The sequence below is a fragment of the Somniosus microcephalus genome, chromosome 20, assembly GCF_052327205.1.
Source record: "Somniosus microcephalus isolate GS21.2 chromosome 20, FLI_Smic_1.0, whole genome shotgun sequence".
Lineage (NCBI taxonomy): Eukaryota > Metazoa > Chordata > Chondrichthyes > Squaliformes > Somniosidae > Somniosus > Somniosus microcephalus.
The window spans coordinates 42364044-42378045 of NC_141006.1; the positions used below are offsets into that span (position 1 = coordinate 42364044).

Genomic DNA, 14002 nt, shown 5'->3' on the forward strand with positions numbered 1-14002 from the left:
TTTTGTTAAATTGCCTGCTGCCACTCACTGTGTATGCTCACCTGTGAAGGACGGCCGTTTTAATAAGTACTGGTGGCACAGTACCCCAGTATAATTCAGAAACAAAGTAAGATCACAGCAGCACTGTGCAAGAACAGCCTCATACATGATACACAACACAGCGCACGTGTCTATGCTCTGAGTTTCGGAAGAAGCCAGATTTCTAGTGTGCACGGGTAGAAGTGCAATGATGAATAATGAAACACAAGGGAGGGTGCACACTGTTAAGTGGATAACTACAACAAATGTCTGCATCTGGCCAGGTTATATCTGATCTGTAAATCCTCAGAACCTATACTGCGTGCAAAAAGTGGAAAATTGTTCCATTCCCGATCACTGCCAGTTCCTCACCCTCATGACCACAAGACTTAAACAAGTTAAAAGAATTCAAAAATATTTTCTGATGATCTCTGATGTTTAAATCTGGTGGAATGGATAATTAAATGTAACATAAACCAGGACGTGTTGCAGTGAGTTATACTTTATTGCACAAGTATACTTGACACAGACAAGTGTTACACTGTTTTCTCACAATGTAAATGGAAGACATTATCAGTTCATTCAGAAAATTGTTTGTATAACATCCTGCTGGCAACAATGGGAGACAAACAGCTAGTTATAGTATATAGCTATACTATACAGTCACAAATGACATCCTACGTGAGTGTGACAGAGATAAATTACCCCTTCTCATCCTTCTCGACCTGTCTGCAGCCTTTGACATGGTTGACCACACCATCCTCCTCCAATGCCTCTCCATCATAGTTCAGCTGGGAGAGACTGCACTCGCCTGGTTCCATTCTTATCTATCTAATCGTAGCCAGAGGATCACCTGCAATGGCTTCTCTTCCCGCTCCCGTATCGTTACCTCTAGTGTCCCCCAAGAATCTATCCTTGGCCCCCGCCTATTTCTCATCTACATGTTACCCCTCAGCGACATCATCGGAAAACACAGCATCAGTTTCCACATGTACGCTGACGACACCCAGCTCTACCTCACCAACACCTCTCTCAACTGTATCTAAATTGTCAGACTGCTTGTCCGACATCCAGTACTGGATGAGTAGAGATTTCCTTCAACTAAATATTGGGAAGTTCGAAGCCATTGTCTTCAGCCCCCGTCAAAAACTCTGTTCCCTAGCCCTGGTAACTGTCTGAGGCTGAACTAGACTGTTCGCAACCTTGGTGTCATATTTGACCCCGAGGTGAACTTCCGATCACATATCTATGCTATCACTAAGACCGCCTATTTCCACCTCCAGAGCATCGCCCGACTCCGTCCCTGCCTTAGCTCATCTGCTACTGAAACCATCATGATTATAGGATTCTCACGGTTTGTTTTATGATTGATCCATGTGGTATTATTGCTCCCAGGAGCCGATCAAATCTGAAATAGCTCCAACCATTGAAAAGTTGCAACTGAAAGTTAAGCTAATTGTAAATAATTAAATGTTGAAATTCTAACTTAAAGCTTCAATATGAAACAACTACAAGGTACTTGGGGAAGCCGAAACATTCACTGGATGCACAGAGTTCTTCTGATCAATGGAGACTAGAGCCGGAGGTATCGGCTACTGAGGCCTACTCGATTCTATTTTGTTTTATTCATGGAATCACACATACAGCTTCAGAAATAAGTTTCTCTTCCGTCTTCCTTTGTCGATTATGTTGCTGTTTATATATTACTGATACCAGAATGATTAATGCTGCAAGTACCAGTATACAGGAGCTGAGAGCAATCCATGTGTTCTTGCAAGTGTTTTGTTCCTGAACACTCTGTTCTGAAACTGAAAAATATATAAATATGAAATATTCATCCGTCGTATTAAGTCACCATTTCTATAAAACACGTGCCTGGAATTTCCGCGGGAGTTCTCCCATTTTCCAATTGTAACTTCATTTACACCGTTTCATTTAGCCTGTCATCAGTAGTAGGGAAAATGCTAGAATCTATTATTAGGGACACGGTAACAGGGCACTTAGAAAATCGTAGTATGATTGGGCAGAGACAACATGGATTTATGAAAGAGAAATCATGTTTGACAAATCTGTTCATGTTTTTTGATTTTGTAACTAACAGGGTAGATAAGGGGGAGCCAGTGTTTGGATTTTCAAAAGGCATTCGATAAGATGCCACACAAGAGGTTATTAAGCAAAATTAGGGCTCATGGGATTGGGGGTAATATATTAGCATGTATTGAGGATTGGTTAACGGACATAAAACAAAGAGTAGGAGTAAATGGATCATTTTCAGGTTGGCAGGCTGTAACTAGTGGGATACCACAAGGATCAGTGCTTGGGCCTCAGCTATTTACAATCTATGTCAATGACTTAGATGAGGGGACCAAGTGTAATATATCCAGGTTTGCTGGTGATACAAAGTTAGGTGGGAAAGTAAGTTGTGAGGAGGACATAAAGAGGCTGCAAAGGGATATAGATAGGTTAAGTGAGTGGGCAAGAAGGTGGCAGATGGAATGTAATATGGAAAGGTGTTAAGTTACCCACTTTGGTAGGAAAAATAGAAAAGCAGAATATTATTTAAATGGTGAGAGATTGGGAAATGTTGGTATTCAGAGGGACCTGGGTGCCCTTGTACACTAATCACTGCAAATTAACATGCAGGTACAGCAAGCAATTAGGAAAGCAATGGTATGTTGGCCTGTATTACAAAGAGATTGGAGTATAAGAGTAAAGAAGTCTTACTACAATTATATAGGGCCTTGGTGCGACCACACCTGCAGTACTGTGCACAGGTTTGGTCTTCTTACCCAAGGAAGGATATGCTTGCCTTAGAGGGAGTGCAACGAAGGTTCACTAGACTGATTCCTGAGATGAGGGGATTGTCCTATGAGGAGGAATTAAGTAGACTAGGCATATATTCCCTAGTGTTGAGAAGAATGAGAGGGGATCTCATTGAAACATACAAAATTCTTACAGGGGTAGATACTGGGAGGATGTTTCCCCTGGCTGGGGAGTCTAGAACCAGGAGTCACAGTCTCAGAATAAGGGGTCGGCCATTTAAGACTGAGATGAGGAGAAATTTCTTCACACAGAGGGTGGTGAATCTCTGGAATTCTCTACCCCAGAGGGCTGTGGAGGCTCAGTCGCTGAATATATTCAAGGCAGAGAGCGATAGATTTTTGGATACTAAGGGAATCAAAGGATATGGGGATAATGCAGGAAAGTGGAGTTGAGGTAGAAGATCAGCCATGATCTTATTGAATGGCGGAGCAGGCTCGAAGGGCCGAATGGCCAACTCCTGCTCCTATTTCTTATGTTCTTATGTTTCTTTGGGGTTTCTGCTGAAGTTACAGTGGGAGATCGGGAGAACCCTATGTGGAAATTATACCCATGAACTCTAAGCAGTATATCATATAGCTTCTGTGAATATATCCCAAAAATGATTCATGTTGTACGCAGAGATAAAAGCCACAATGCTCTTTTTTGCAATTAAAGTTACGATTCTGTGAATGTACGCTCCCAGCACGGAGTCTCACCCAGCGGGCGTGCATATCAGGAAATCACAAACATTCTCGTCACTTTTCTGATCAGGAGCAAATATCATAAAATTGTAGGGCACAGTCCTGATGATTTTCCATCCATTAAAATCTATGGATTGGAAATTGTGGAGATTGAGCCGTGATTTCTTGTGATATGTGCTCCTGGTGCACAAGGCACTGATCTGGAAGTACACTTTGGGAAAAATCCACCCTTAACTTTATTCTTCCAGAAAAATAAAATCTTTGAATCTGAGCATTTCTAAGCCACAATTCCCAGTAAGTTCAACTGGAGGAAATTCACTAATTGTTGAGTAAAAAATAACTTACGGGATAAAAGGAGGCTGAATTTCCTGGTAACAGTCTGGTTAACAAGGCCGTTCTGTATTTCAACTACGTGATGACAATATGTCTTTGCGTTATCAACGTGAAGAATACTTTGGAGTGAGTAGAGACCATCTTCACCTTTAACGAGTGAAATGTTAGGCTTGAGGCGCACATTTTTATCTTCTGCACAGTACCAGAGAACAGATGCCTCAGGATAACCTTGAGACTCTAGAATGAAAGTCACGCTGGGTGGCTGGAGTTTGACCAGCAGTTGTGGCTCCTTGTAGTAAGCTATGGATTATAAAGTACAATAGCTTGGATTACTCAGAGGTAACAGAAAGTTGCTTCCTTTGACATTAAATAGTTTGTGAAGCATCCGCATATAATCTAGATCCAGATACAGACAGACAAGTAGGAAAATCAGCCATGTAACAAAACGAGGCCCTGTCTGTTCACACAGAACTATACATGTTACAAGTAATAATGCATAATTATACTTTTCCACATACCACATCCTGCCAATCAGAGTACCTACCCTTTATACCCACTCTTTGTCTCCTACCTACCACCAATTTCCAACCCAAGCCAAAAAGCTACCTAAAATTCCATGCACTCTCACTTTTGCTAATAATTGCTTGGGTTGAGCCTTATCGAATGCATAGACTCTCCCTTATCTATCTTATTAGTGACATGCTCTAAAAAATTCAACTAGGTTAGTCAGACATGGCTTACCCTTAACAAAGCCGTGTTGGCTCATATTTGTTCAAGTGCTCATGACAGATTTGAGTAGCTTCCCTACAACTGCTGTTAACTGAGGTCAGTGAGGGACAGCTGATGCCAAAGGAAGTGAGGTTGGAAGAGGGTAGGGGAATGTGGGTTGTGAGGGATACAAGGAAGTTGTCGAAGATGGCCTTTGTAGCACCAGCTTTCTGGCCATTTTTATGAATCATATTTTATATCCAAAACCCCAAGAAAGAACTGTACTGTTGGGCAAGCTTGTGGGAGTGGCTTAGGGAATAGGATTGCAAGCCAGGCCAACCTGACTAAGGTGCATCCATATGCAAACGGCCATCTCACACTGACAGGCTGGGTGGCAGGGATCCCAGGCCGATTGACGTCATCACCATCTAACACGATTACTGGGAACAATACCCCGAGAGGTAACTCAGAGACACTATGCCCTCACATCAATAAAGCACAGTCCCAACTGAAACTGGTGGAAGGCAGGAGATGGCCAGGCCATTGTCTTCTAGGAGATAAGCCAGTTAAGCAAGTTCGGTTTGAGATTGAAACCCATTACCTGCTAACTCAGGAAACGACAGACATCCAGTAATTGTCTCTCCAGATGCAAGGGCTGGGAGCGGGGAAACGGAATATCATTTTTCACAAAGGTTTCAAAGGTCATGAGTCACTCCAGGCAACAGGGGGGTCCAGACAGATCACCTGAGTCAATACATCGATCAGTATTGGCGGGAGGAAAAGGTGATGGGTTTTGGGTATATAAGGAGCCATTCGGGGGCTGCTCTCTCTCTCTCTTCTTGGCATCAGTCTACAGCGAGTCTCCAGAGTGGGGCTCGGCTCGACGGAACACCGCAAGAAGCTGAGCGCTGCTCTTCATCCCTCATCAACGGACCTCGACTCAAACTGGAACTTGGATACCACGTCGGTGGTACAGAACCAGGAGCGAGACTTACAGGAAGAAGCTGCAAGCAAGACAACGGGTAATCAGGGTGAGCATATTGCCTGCGCCTACACATCCACAAGACCACTTAGCTGTGTGAGGGGTGATTGTAAGTCCCAACCAAACCTTAGAGGGGTTTAGTGCTGGGGTCCTGTGTTTGTTTATTTTGCAGGAGGGTTCTTTTATTAGACCGTGGTAATTTAGCACGGTATGGCTTGTTGGAGAAGCCATGGTTGTATTGTTTTGTACTGTTACGAGTGTTATTGTTAATCCTATTAAACACAATATGGTTGAGCTCAAACGGTGTCCGAGTCTGATCTGTCCATATAATCCCTATCGTCCAGAACTTGTAGTAAGAGGTGTGTTTTCGGTGCGCCCGAGAAAACCACTTACACCTTGTCTATGATCAAGACCATGGGAGTAGAGTAGCCATGTGAGATAGCAAGGTTGAGGGGGTGCCTATGTACATGGGTAGAAGAGTTTATATGGAATAAGAAGTTACAGTAGGACAGGTGGGCAGTGAAATCAGATGAGAGAGGGCAAGGTGAGTTGAGATGGAAATTGAAATTGCCAAGGCTGAGGAATTGCTCAGTGCAGAGGCTGAGGAAGAAAAAGAGTGAGGATATCTCGGTGAGAAACTCACAATGGAGATTAGGGTGAGGTGGTACAGAACAAGGAGAGGTACCTGGAGGAGGAGAAGGTGCCAGAGGAGTAGGGGAAGAGACCGAGTGACTTGGTGATAAAGGCCACACCACCACCATGGCAGTTTGAGCAGGGCAGACGGTGGAAAGTATAACCAGCTGGGGAGCCTTCAGTAAAGGGCAAGGGCTCGACACCCGTGAGCCAAGTTTCCATCGAAGCCATAATGTCAATGCAATCATTTACGATAAAGTTCTGGATGGCAAGCGCATTGTTCATGAGTGAACGGACATTCTGGAGGGAAATGAAACTGCTCCCAGCTTATGGGACCCACTGCCCTTCCTCTCCAAAGGATTTTTAGTTGGTCAAGAAAGATGCCTGTAATCTTGATCAGTCTCTGATTGTAATATTCAAACTACTTTCCATTTCTACCTGGGTTTTTAATTCCCTTTATTAACTGCATCATGTTTCATTTATAACAAATCTCAGTTTATATCCATTTCAATTTGCTGAGCTAATTGCAACCCAAATGTTCTCAGTTAAATTGAGCTACTTTGCACATGGATTTTTAAACGTATAAAATATTGGTTATCGCATTACGATTTGTTGTGATAGAAACATTTTTCCTATTAATCTACTTAACATTTATCCCTAAATTAGGAACAAAAAAAAACATAAAGCCCATTTACCTGCAAATCTCAATGAAATTGTCCCTTTGGAACTTCCCATGTTACTGCTGACAAAACACATATACTGTCCAGCATCCTCCGCTCTCACTCCTTCCAGCTTCAGTGAAACATTGCCGTGTTTGAATTCCTCTGGAAATAGACTCGTTCTGCCCGAATATTGTTCACTCTGTTGACTGAGCTGGTCTTTGCCATAGTAATAACTGTGCACCACCTCATTGCTCTCAGTACGTTGCCACGTGATTACAATATTTTCCAATGATGAACCACCATTAACAGTAAAACTACATCCAAGGACAATACTTTGACCGTGGATACCTAGTAAAGTTGTCTTCGGCACGGCGACATCAAAAGTATCTGGAAAACCGGTAAAAAAAAATGTTTTAACATTTTCGTAGCCTATTGTGTTATGTTAATTAAAGTATCTGGCCAGATCATAAACCAGCCCTCTAAGTAGAGTAGAAAGCTCCCTCATGGATCAGTAACCAGCCACATCAATGCATAAACTGCATAAAAACATAAGAAATAGGAGCAGGAGTAGGACATTTGGCCCTTCGAGCCTGCTCCGCCATTCAATAAGATCATGGTTGATTTGGTCTTGGCCTGAACTCCACTTTCCTGCCCGCTCCCCATAACCTTTCACTCCCTTATCGTTCAAAAATCTGTCTATCTCCATCTTAATTATATTCAATGACTCCGCCTCCACAGCTCTCTGGGGTAGAGAATTCCAAAGATTTATGACCCTCTGAGAGAAGAAATTCCTCCTCATCTCCGTTTTAAATGGGCGACCCCTTATTCTGAAATTATGCCCCCGAGTTCTAGATTTCCCCACGAGGGGAAACATCCTCTCTGCATCTGCCCTGTCAAGCCCCTTCAGAATCTTATACGTTTCAATAAGATCCCCTCTCATTCTACTAAACTCCAATGAGTATAGGCCCAATCTGCTCAACTTTTCCTCATAAGACAACCCTTTTATCTCAGGAATCAACCTCGTGAACCTTCTCTGAACTGCCTCCAATGCAAGTATATCCCTCCTTAAATAAGGAGACCAAAACTGTACGCAGTACTCCAGGTGTGGTATCACCAACGCCTTGTACAGTTGTAGCAAGACTTCCCTACTTTTATACTCCATCCCTCTTGCAATAAAGGCCAACATTCCATCTGCCTTCCTAATTACTTGTTGTACCTGCCTGCTAACTGCAGTGAAACTGAGGAGTGAAGTTGGCAATCTGTCAATACATCAAATTCAGGCATGTGGTGTAAGACCTCCTTGGGCAGGTAGTCTTGTTCTCCTCAGATTTCACAGTGGCTGCATTATAAATGCAACTGGTGTGAAGTCATCTTTTTAAACTTTAGATATAAGGTATGGCTGCTTTGAGCATGTATGTGTATATCTGCACTTTGCCTGAGTACAGGATACTGCAGAGCCAGCAGTATATAACTCAGTTCTGTTGTCTTGCACCACTCCAAAGCAGTACCAGTGTGAAACAGATACTTGCAGTATAAAAGAGTCATTAGACTAGCACAGATCATACAACATTATTCAGCTCAGTGATGCTCATGAACTTTGACATCAACTAACATAAGTTGTAAGAATTAGACTGGAGTTAACAGTCATTATTTCCCAGGATAGATATTAATCACAGTTATCTGCTATTATTTATGTTATAGAGCTCTGGCTGAATTATGCAATTAGGAAACCAGTAGACAAGTGATAGTCCCAAAGGATGACGAATCTTTGAAGACTTGAATCTTGCCAACTGTTCCACAGGTTCGCTCAATTAAAAATGAAGTGAAATGAACATTTATAAAAGAAGTGGAGAAATTAACGTATTGAGAAAAAAATCTGGGAAGGACATCTCACTGTTAATCAAGAGTTACGATGCTGCGCTTTTCACAATATTACTGTGACGCAAATATTCAAGAAACTTGTGACCTTGAACTAGTGATAATCAACAAAACATTATGGCAGCAGGAGGGGGTTAACAGAGAGTAATTCTTGAGTTGACTCATCTCCAATGTAAAAGATGGTTTATAAACACTGCTGGGATTCAAGGATCCGAGCCAATATAAATACACCATGCAGTTGGGGAGGAAAGTACATGAAACACTGAATCATGGACACAGAAATCACAGGATATTTAATTTGAAATTGATCTGTTAATAGGTCATTGAGAAAAGAAAGAAAGACTTGCATTTATATAGCACCTTTCACGACCACCGGATGTCTCAAAGTATTTTACAGCCAATGAAGTACTTTTGAAGTGTAGTCACTGTTGTAATGTGGGAAACGCGGCAGCCAAATTGTGCACAGCAAGCTCCCACAAACAGCAATGTGATAATGACCAGATCATCTGTTTTTGTTATGTTGGCTGAGGGATAAACATTGGCCAAGGCACTGGGGAGAACTCCCCCTGCTCTTCTTCGAAATAATGCCATGGGATCTTTTACGTCCACCTGAGAGAGCAGACGGGGCCTCGGTTTAATGTCTCGTCCGAAAGACGGCACCTCCGACAGTGCAGCACTCCCTCAGCACTGCACTGGGGTGTCAGCCCAGATATTTGTGCTCAAGTCTCTAAAGTGGGACTTGAACCCACAACCTACTGCCTCAGAGCCAAGGGTGCTACCCACTGAGCCACTGGTCAAAAGCTTTGTCTTGAAATCCAACTGGATGTAAATAGTGATCAATTGAAGGATATTGAAATCAATGATATCAATGCAAGTTCACCATCATTTTCACAATAACCACAACTTTGAACATTTCTGAACATTCCATAGTTCCCCAATCTTCAATATCCTTGAACTGACTGTAGTTCAAATGCAATGATTTAAGGCTTTATTTTTAAGATAGAAATTCCTGGTGACAATTCTCCTTTAACAGGTTTGTATGGTGACGTAAGAAAACTACTAGGCACTTGGTCTAAGCGTTAAACAAAGCTTTAATCAACTGTTTTACAACATGGAGGTCTAGTTGTGTCCTTCACTAGTTCCTGTTAAGAATGTCCTGCGCAAGCTGGGCCCGTGCCTGAGTATTTATACTCTCCCTGGACAGCGTCACCCGCAGGCCGCTCAGTATTATTTCATAAGTCTTTCTTTCATGAATGACTGATTCATGTCATATGGTTTATTTTTACAGTTCCCTCTAAACAATAAAACAGTTTTTTTTTAAAGTACAAGCAGACTTTCACTAGAGTTACTGGCAAAAAATGTTGCTATATGTTATATGTGACCTACCAGATAGTAGGGCCTGTCCCCACACAATTAGAACATGAAGCAGGCATTTCATTCTACTGTGGTCTCCCCGCAGGTCAGTATTCTAGAAAGTGAATAAATATGGAGTTGGTTAGTGATAAATAACATACAAATTGAGTGGAGGGAAGGCAAGGGGAGGGGAGGAAATTGGCAAAAGAAAAAGAGGAGGAAAAAATAAATACCTTTTCAGAAGAATGCATTATTTCTCCCTGTGTTCAAGTCATACAAAATATGCATTAAGCCAGCTGAAGGCTTGTTGTGTATGAGACCCTTTGTATTTTCAGAAAAGTGGTATCAGAGGTCTGGATTTGGAACTGGAATCACCATTTATGCACCTTGTCCTAGAGTCTAGTGAAAATATACTTTTCTAAGCTCTTTCAGCCTGTCTCACACTCTCATGAGTACATCAATCATAGCTCCTGACTCGAAGCCTATGCATTGTTTATTATACTGCTGTTACACTGGAATGCAGAACATGCCTTATCTTGCCTGTAGCAATGCCCATAGTAACTGTTGTAACCAAGACAAAATTTATGAACACAAGACTACTGCATCAGCTAAATATTGAATTGTGTGTTTCATCTGGGCCACTTCAAAATGCTAACTTGAATTTTTCCTGATCTAAAATGGCACTAAATTGCATTCAGAGGAAAAAGAGAATGATGCATTAATTATATTAAAGTAATTAATACAGCCTTCTGTGAGAAGGTTAGCGGCAATAAAACGAATAAACATTGTTTTTCTACCTGGTGTCACATAGACAAAGTCATACCTGCTGCCTCACTCTCTGCCCCCACCCTCCTCCTCCTCCCCCAGACACGAACACATCACTGAGGTCGTAGCTTTGACAGAACTTATGGCACATGTTGTTCACTCTTCTCAAAATGAGAACACACACATATGTTATCCTGAGTGGGTGTCCACTGTCCCGGAGAGCAGAGGTGAGCGTTCTGATCTTAGAGTACTGGGTTGACCTCCAACAGGCTACTCGTGTCTGATGGGTGTGGAATCATACCGCCCCCCCCCCCACCCCCACCCCTCTAACACATCTAGCCGGTTCTCCTGGTAGGGAGTTGTGAGTCAGGCTAACGCCTGTCCACGATATAAGGGTCTCCATTACAGAAACAACCCAGCACATGACCTGCTGGATATAAAGCAGTGCTAGAAATGGCTTGTCTCATGTGCTACAACACACGGAAGAGAAGGAAAAGAAGAAATTCCCCACTTAATTACTCATTCAAAATTTACATTGAAGATGCCCCTTTCCCCCAAATACACACACACACACTACACAACACACTCTACAAACACACCATACATACCACACTACAAACACACCACATATACACACACACACACACTATAAACACACCGCACATACTTGCCATAGAGGGAGTGCAACGAAGGTTCACTGGGCTGATTCCTGGGATGAGGGGATTGTCCTATGAGGAGAGATTGAGTAGACTAGGCCTATATTCTCTAACGTTTAGAAGAATGAGCGGTGATCTCATTGAAACATACACAATTCTTACAGGGCTTGACAGGGTAGATGCAGGGAGGGTGTTTCCCCTGGCTGGGGAGTCTAGAACCAAGGGTCACAGTCTCAGAATAAGGGTCGGCCATTTAGGACTGACATGAGGAGAAATTTCTTCACTCAGACGGTGGTGAATCTTTGAAATTCTCTACCCCAGAGGGCTGTGGAGACTCAGTCGTTGAGTATATTCAAGACAGAGATTGATAGATTTTTGAATATTAAGGGAATCAAGGGGTATAGGGATAGTGCAGGAAAGTGGAGATGAGGTAGAAGATCAGCCATGATCTTACTGACTGGCGGAGCAGGCTCGAAGGGCCCAATGACCTACTCCTGCTCCTATTTCTTATGTTCTCATGTTTAAACACGCATGACAAACACATCACACACAAACACACACACTACACACTACAAACACACAAACACACACTCAAACATACACACGACGCACACACCAGAAGGAGATTTATTATTTCTCTCCCACTCTCCCGTTGTCCAGTGAAAAACATTTCCAGGGTTCACACGCCTTCTAACACAGCATTTTTAAAAGGGTGAAATAGTCTGAAATACAAGATAATGATCAAAAAAGGAAGACTTACCATTTAAAATTTTCTCTCAGCACCCTTGTGATTCCACCTTTCCTCTTCTGTGTACTGACTGAGGATTCGGGCAGTCAGGCTGTTTTTATTATCTCCCTGTGTTATCCAAAGTTAATATAAACATGTGTTGCTGTGGAAACACGTGTTGCAACAGCAAAGCTTAGGTTACGGCAATCACGTCCTGGCCTGCTCTGCATTTGCTAAGATAGGCTTGTATTCCAAGCACAAACCAATTAGATGGCTTAAAGGATTGCAGAATTTTGGGCGAGAGCAAGTTGTGCTCGCAACTACAATATGCCCAAGTCTCTTCGATTGTTTACTATCCGTCCATCAAACCCTCTGTCCAAACGAATCTCCGCCCATGCTCCGATTCCCAAATGCAAATATCCTCCAATAATATTGCAACCAGATATTCAGGCGCAGCAGGAAACAAGATCATTTTCTGGTCTTTTAACTGCAATTTTTTTTGAGCGTTTTTAAAAAACCTATCCTTGCCAAGACCTGCTCTGCATGTTCTGTTTCTCAGGATGCATTTTTTTTTTGGCACCAGTGTAAATCACATTAAAACTTGAAAAGCTTCCCAGATTGCAGGTTCCTAAACATGCTGGGCTCGATTTTAATAGCCCTGAGGAGGCGGGTTTCGAGGCGGGTCAGCAGCGAAAATCTGAAAAAATGACTTCAGACACCCAACCCGCCTCCATCACGCCCCCACCCGATTTTCGGGAGAGTCTGTTCAGCCGCTCCCAAACTGACCCACCTGGAACCGCTGGGACAGGTAATTAAGGCAGTTAAGAGCCTGTTAACTGCCTTGCTAATCCTATTTTGATAGTGGTTTCCCATTTTCGTGCCTCTGGCTCCTGTTTCCCGTCTTGTCAGAAACAGGCCAGCTGCAAGGAGATGAGTTTCTCAAGGACATGATTTGTAGTCATTGGTGCAGCACTTTAAAAGCGCTCCTGTAAGATGGCTGACATTCAAATGCAACAACCTTGTTGTTGGAGTTTTGGGATAAGATTTTGCAACTCTACTGACCTTGTGACTGTTCAAGCTGACAGCCATCTGCAGTGTGACCTGATAGGAATAATTTCAGGCCACTTCTAGTGTGCGCTTGCAAGCTTCTTGCCTCAAGTGAAATCTATAGCTTTGGGATGGGAAACATTTATATCCTTTCATCCTGGTCGTCAGATTCGGAGAAAGAGCAGCCGTGGCAGCACCACAACCAGCCACAACAGCAGCACCAGCACCAGGAGAACCAACCTCCTCCTCACCCACCTGATGCTGCACTGGACACAGGGCATCAGCGCAGGGCTGCACCTCGCCGCAGGAGATACCCCCTAACACAGGGTTTACAGGCAGAGGATCAGCTTCCTCGGAATGACTGAGCAGCAGTGCCAAAGGAGGCTGAGACTTTCGAGAGACGTAGTCGCTGACATCTGCACAATGCTGCACCAACACCTGGAGCCCAGAGGAGCGGGTGGACACCCCTTACCAGTGGCTGTCAAAGTCACCACCGCCCCCAACTTCTTTACTTCGGGCTCCTTCTAGGGATCAGCTGCAGACATCAGCGGCATCTCCCAGTTGGCCACACACACCTGCATCACGCAGGTCACTGATGCCCTCTTTGCAAAGGCCCACAATTATATCCACTTCTCCACGGATGGCCCAGGTGTGACGGTGCATGCGGTTGGCTTTGCCAATATGGCAGGCTTGCCAATGGTGCAGGGTGACATTGACTGCACACATGTAGCCATTAG

At 43.3% G+C, this 14002-nt stretch overlaps 1 protein-coding gene across 2 annotated transcripts; it reads right to left on the reverse strand.

Annotated features, from left to right (window-relative positions):
• Positions 1–509: 509 nt before the first annotated feature.
• LOC147103153 (CD276 antigen-like) lies at positions 510–13727 on the reverse strand. Of its 2 annotated transcripts, XM_085962494.1 has the most exons (5): positions 12252–13727; positions 10104–10185; positions 6873–7226; positions 3867–4154; positions 510–1826 (listed from the first exon to the last, which is right to left on the reverse strand). In XM_085962494.1, exons 1-5 carry the CDS (start codon positions 12252–12254, stop codon positions 1645–1647), a joined length of 909 nt encoding a protein of 302 aa, XP_085818620.1. In that variant the 5' UTR covers positions 12255–13727; the 3' UTR covers positions 510–1644. The 2 variants fall into 2 exon arrangements, with proteins under 2 accessions (XP_085818620.1, XP_085818621.1); XM_085962495.1 differs by lacking the exon at positions 12252–13727 and having other exon boundaries at positions 10104–11132.
• Positions 13728–14002: the final 275 nt, after the last annotated feature.

Coding starts and splice junctions, on each gene's coding strand:
- LOC147103153 (XM_085962494.1), bottom strand. Junction 4,155..6,872: donor AATTTCATTGAGATTTGCAG/GTAAATGGGCTT, acceptor TATAATCCATAG/CTTACTACAAGGAGCCACAA. Junction 1,827..3,866: donor ATTCAGCCTCCTTTTATCCC/GTAAGTTATTTT, acceptor TATATTTTTCAG/TTTCAGAACAGAGTGTTCAG.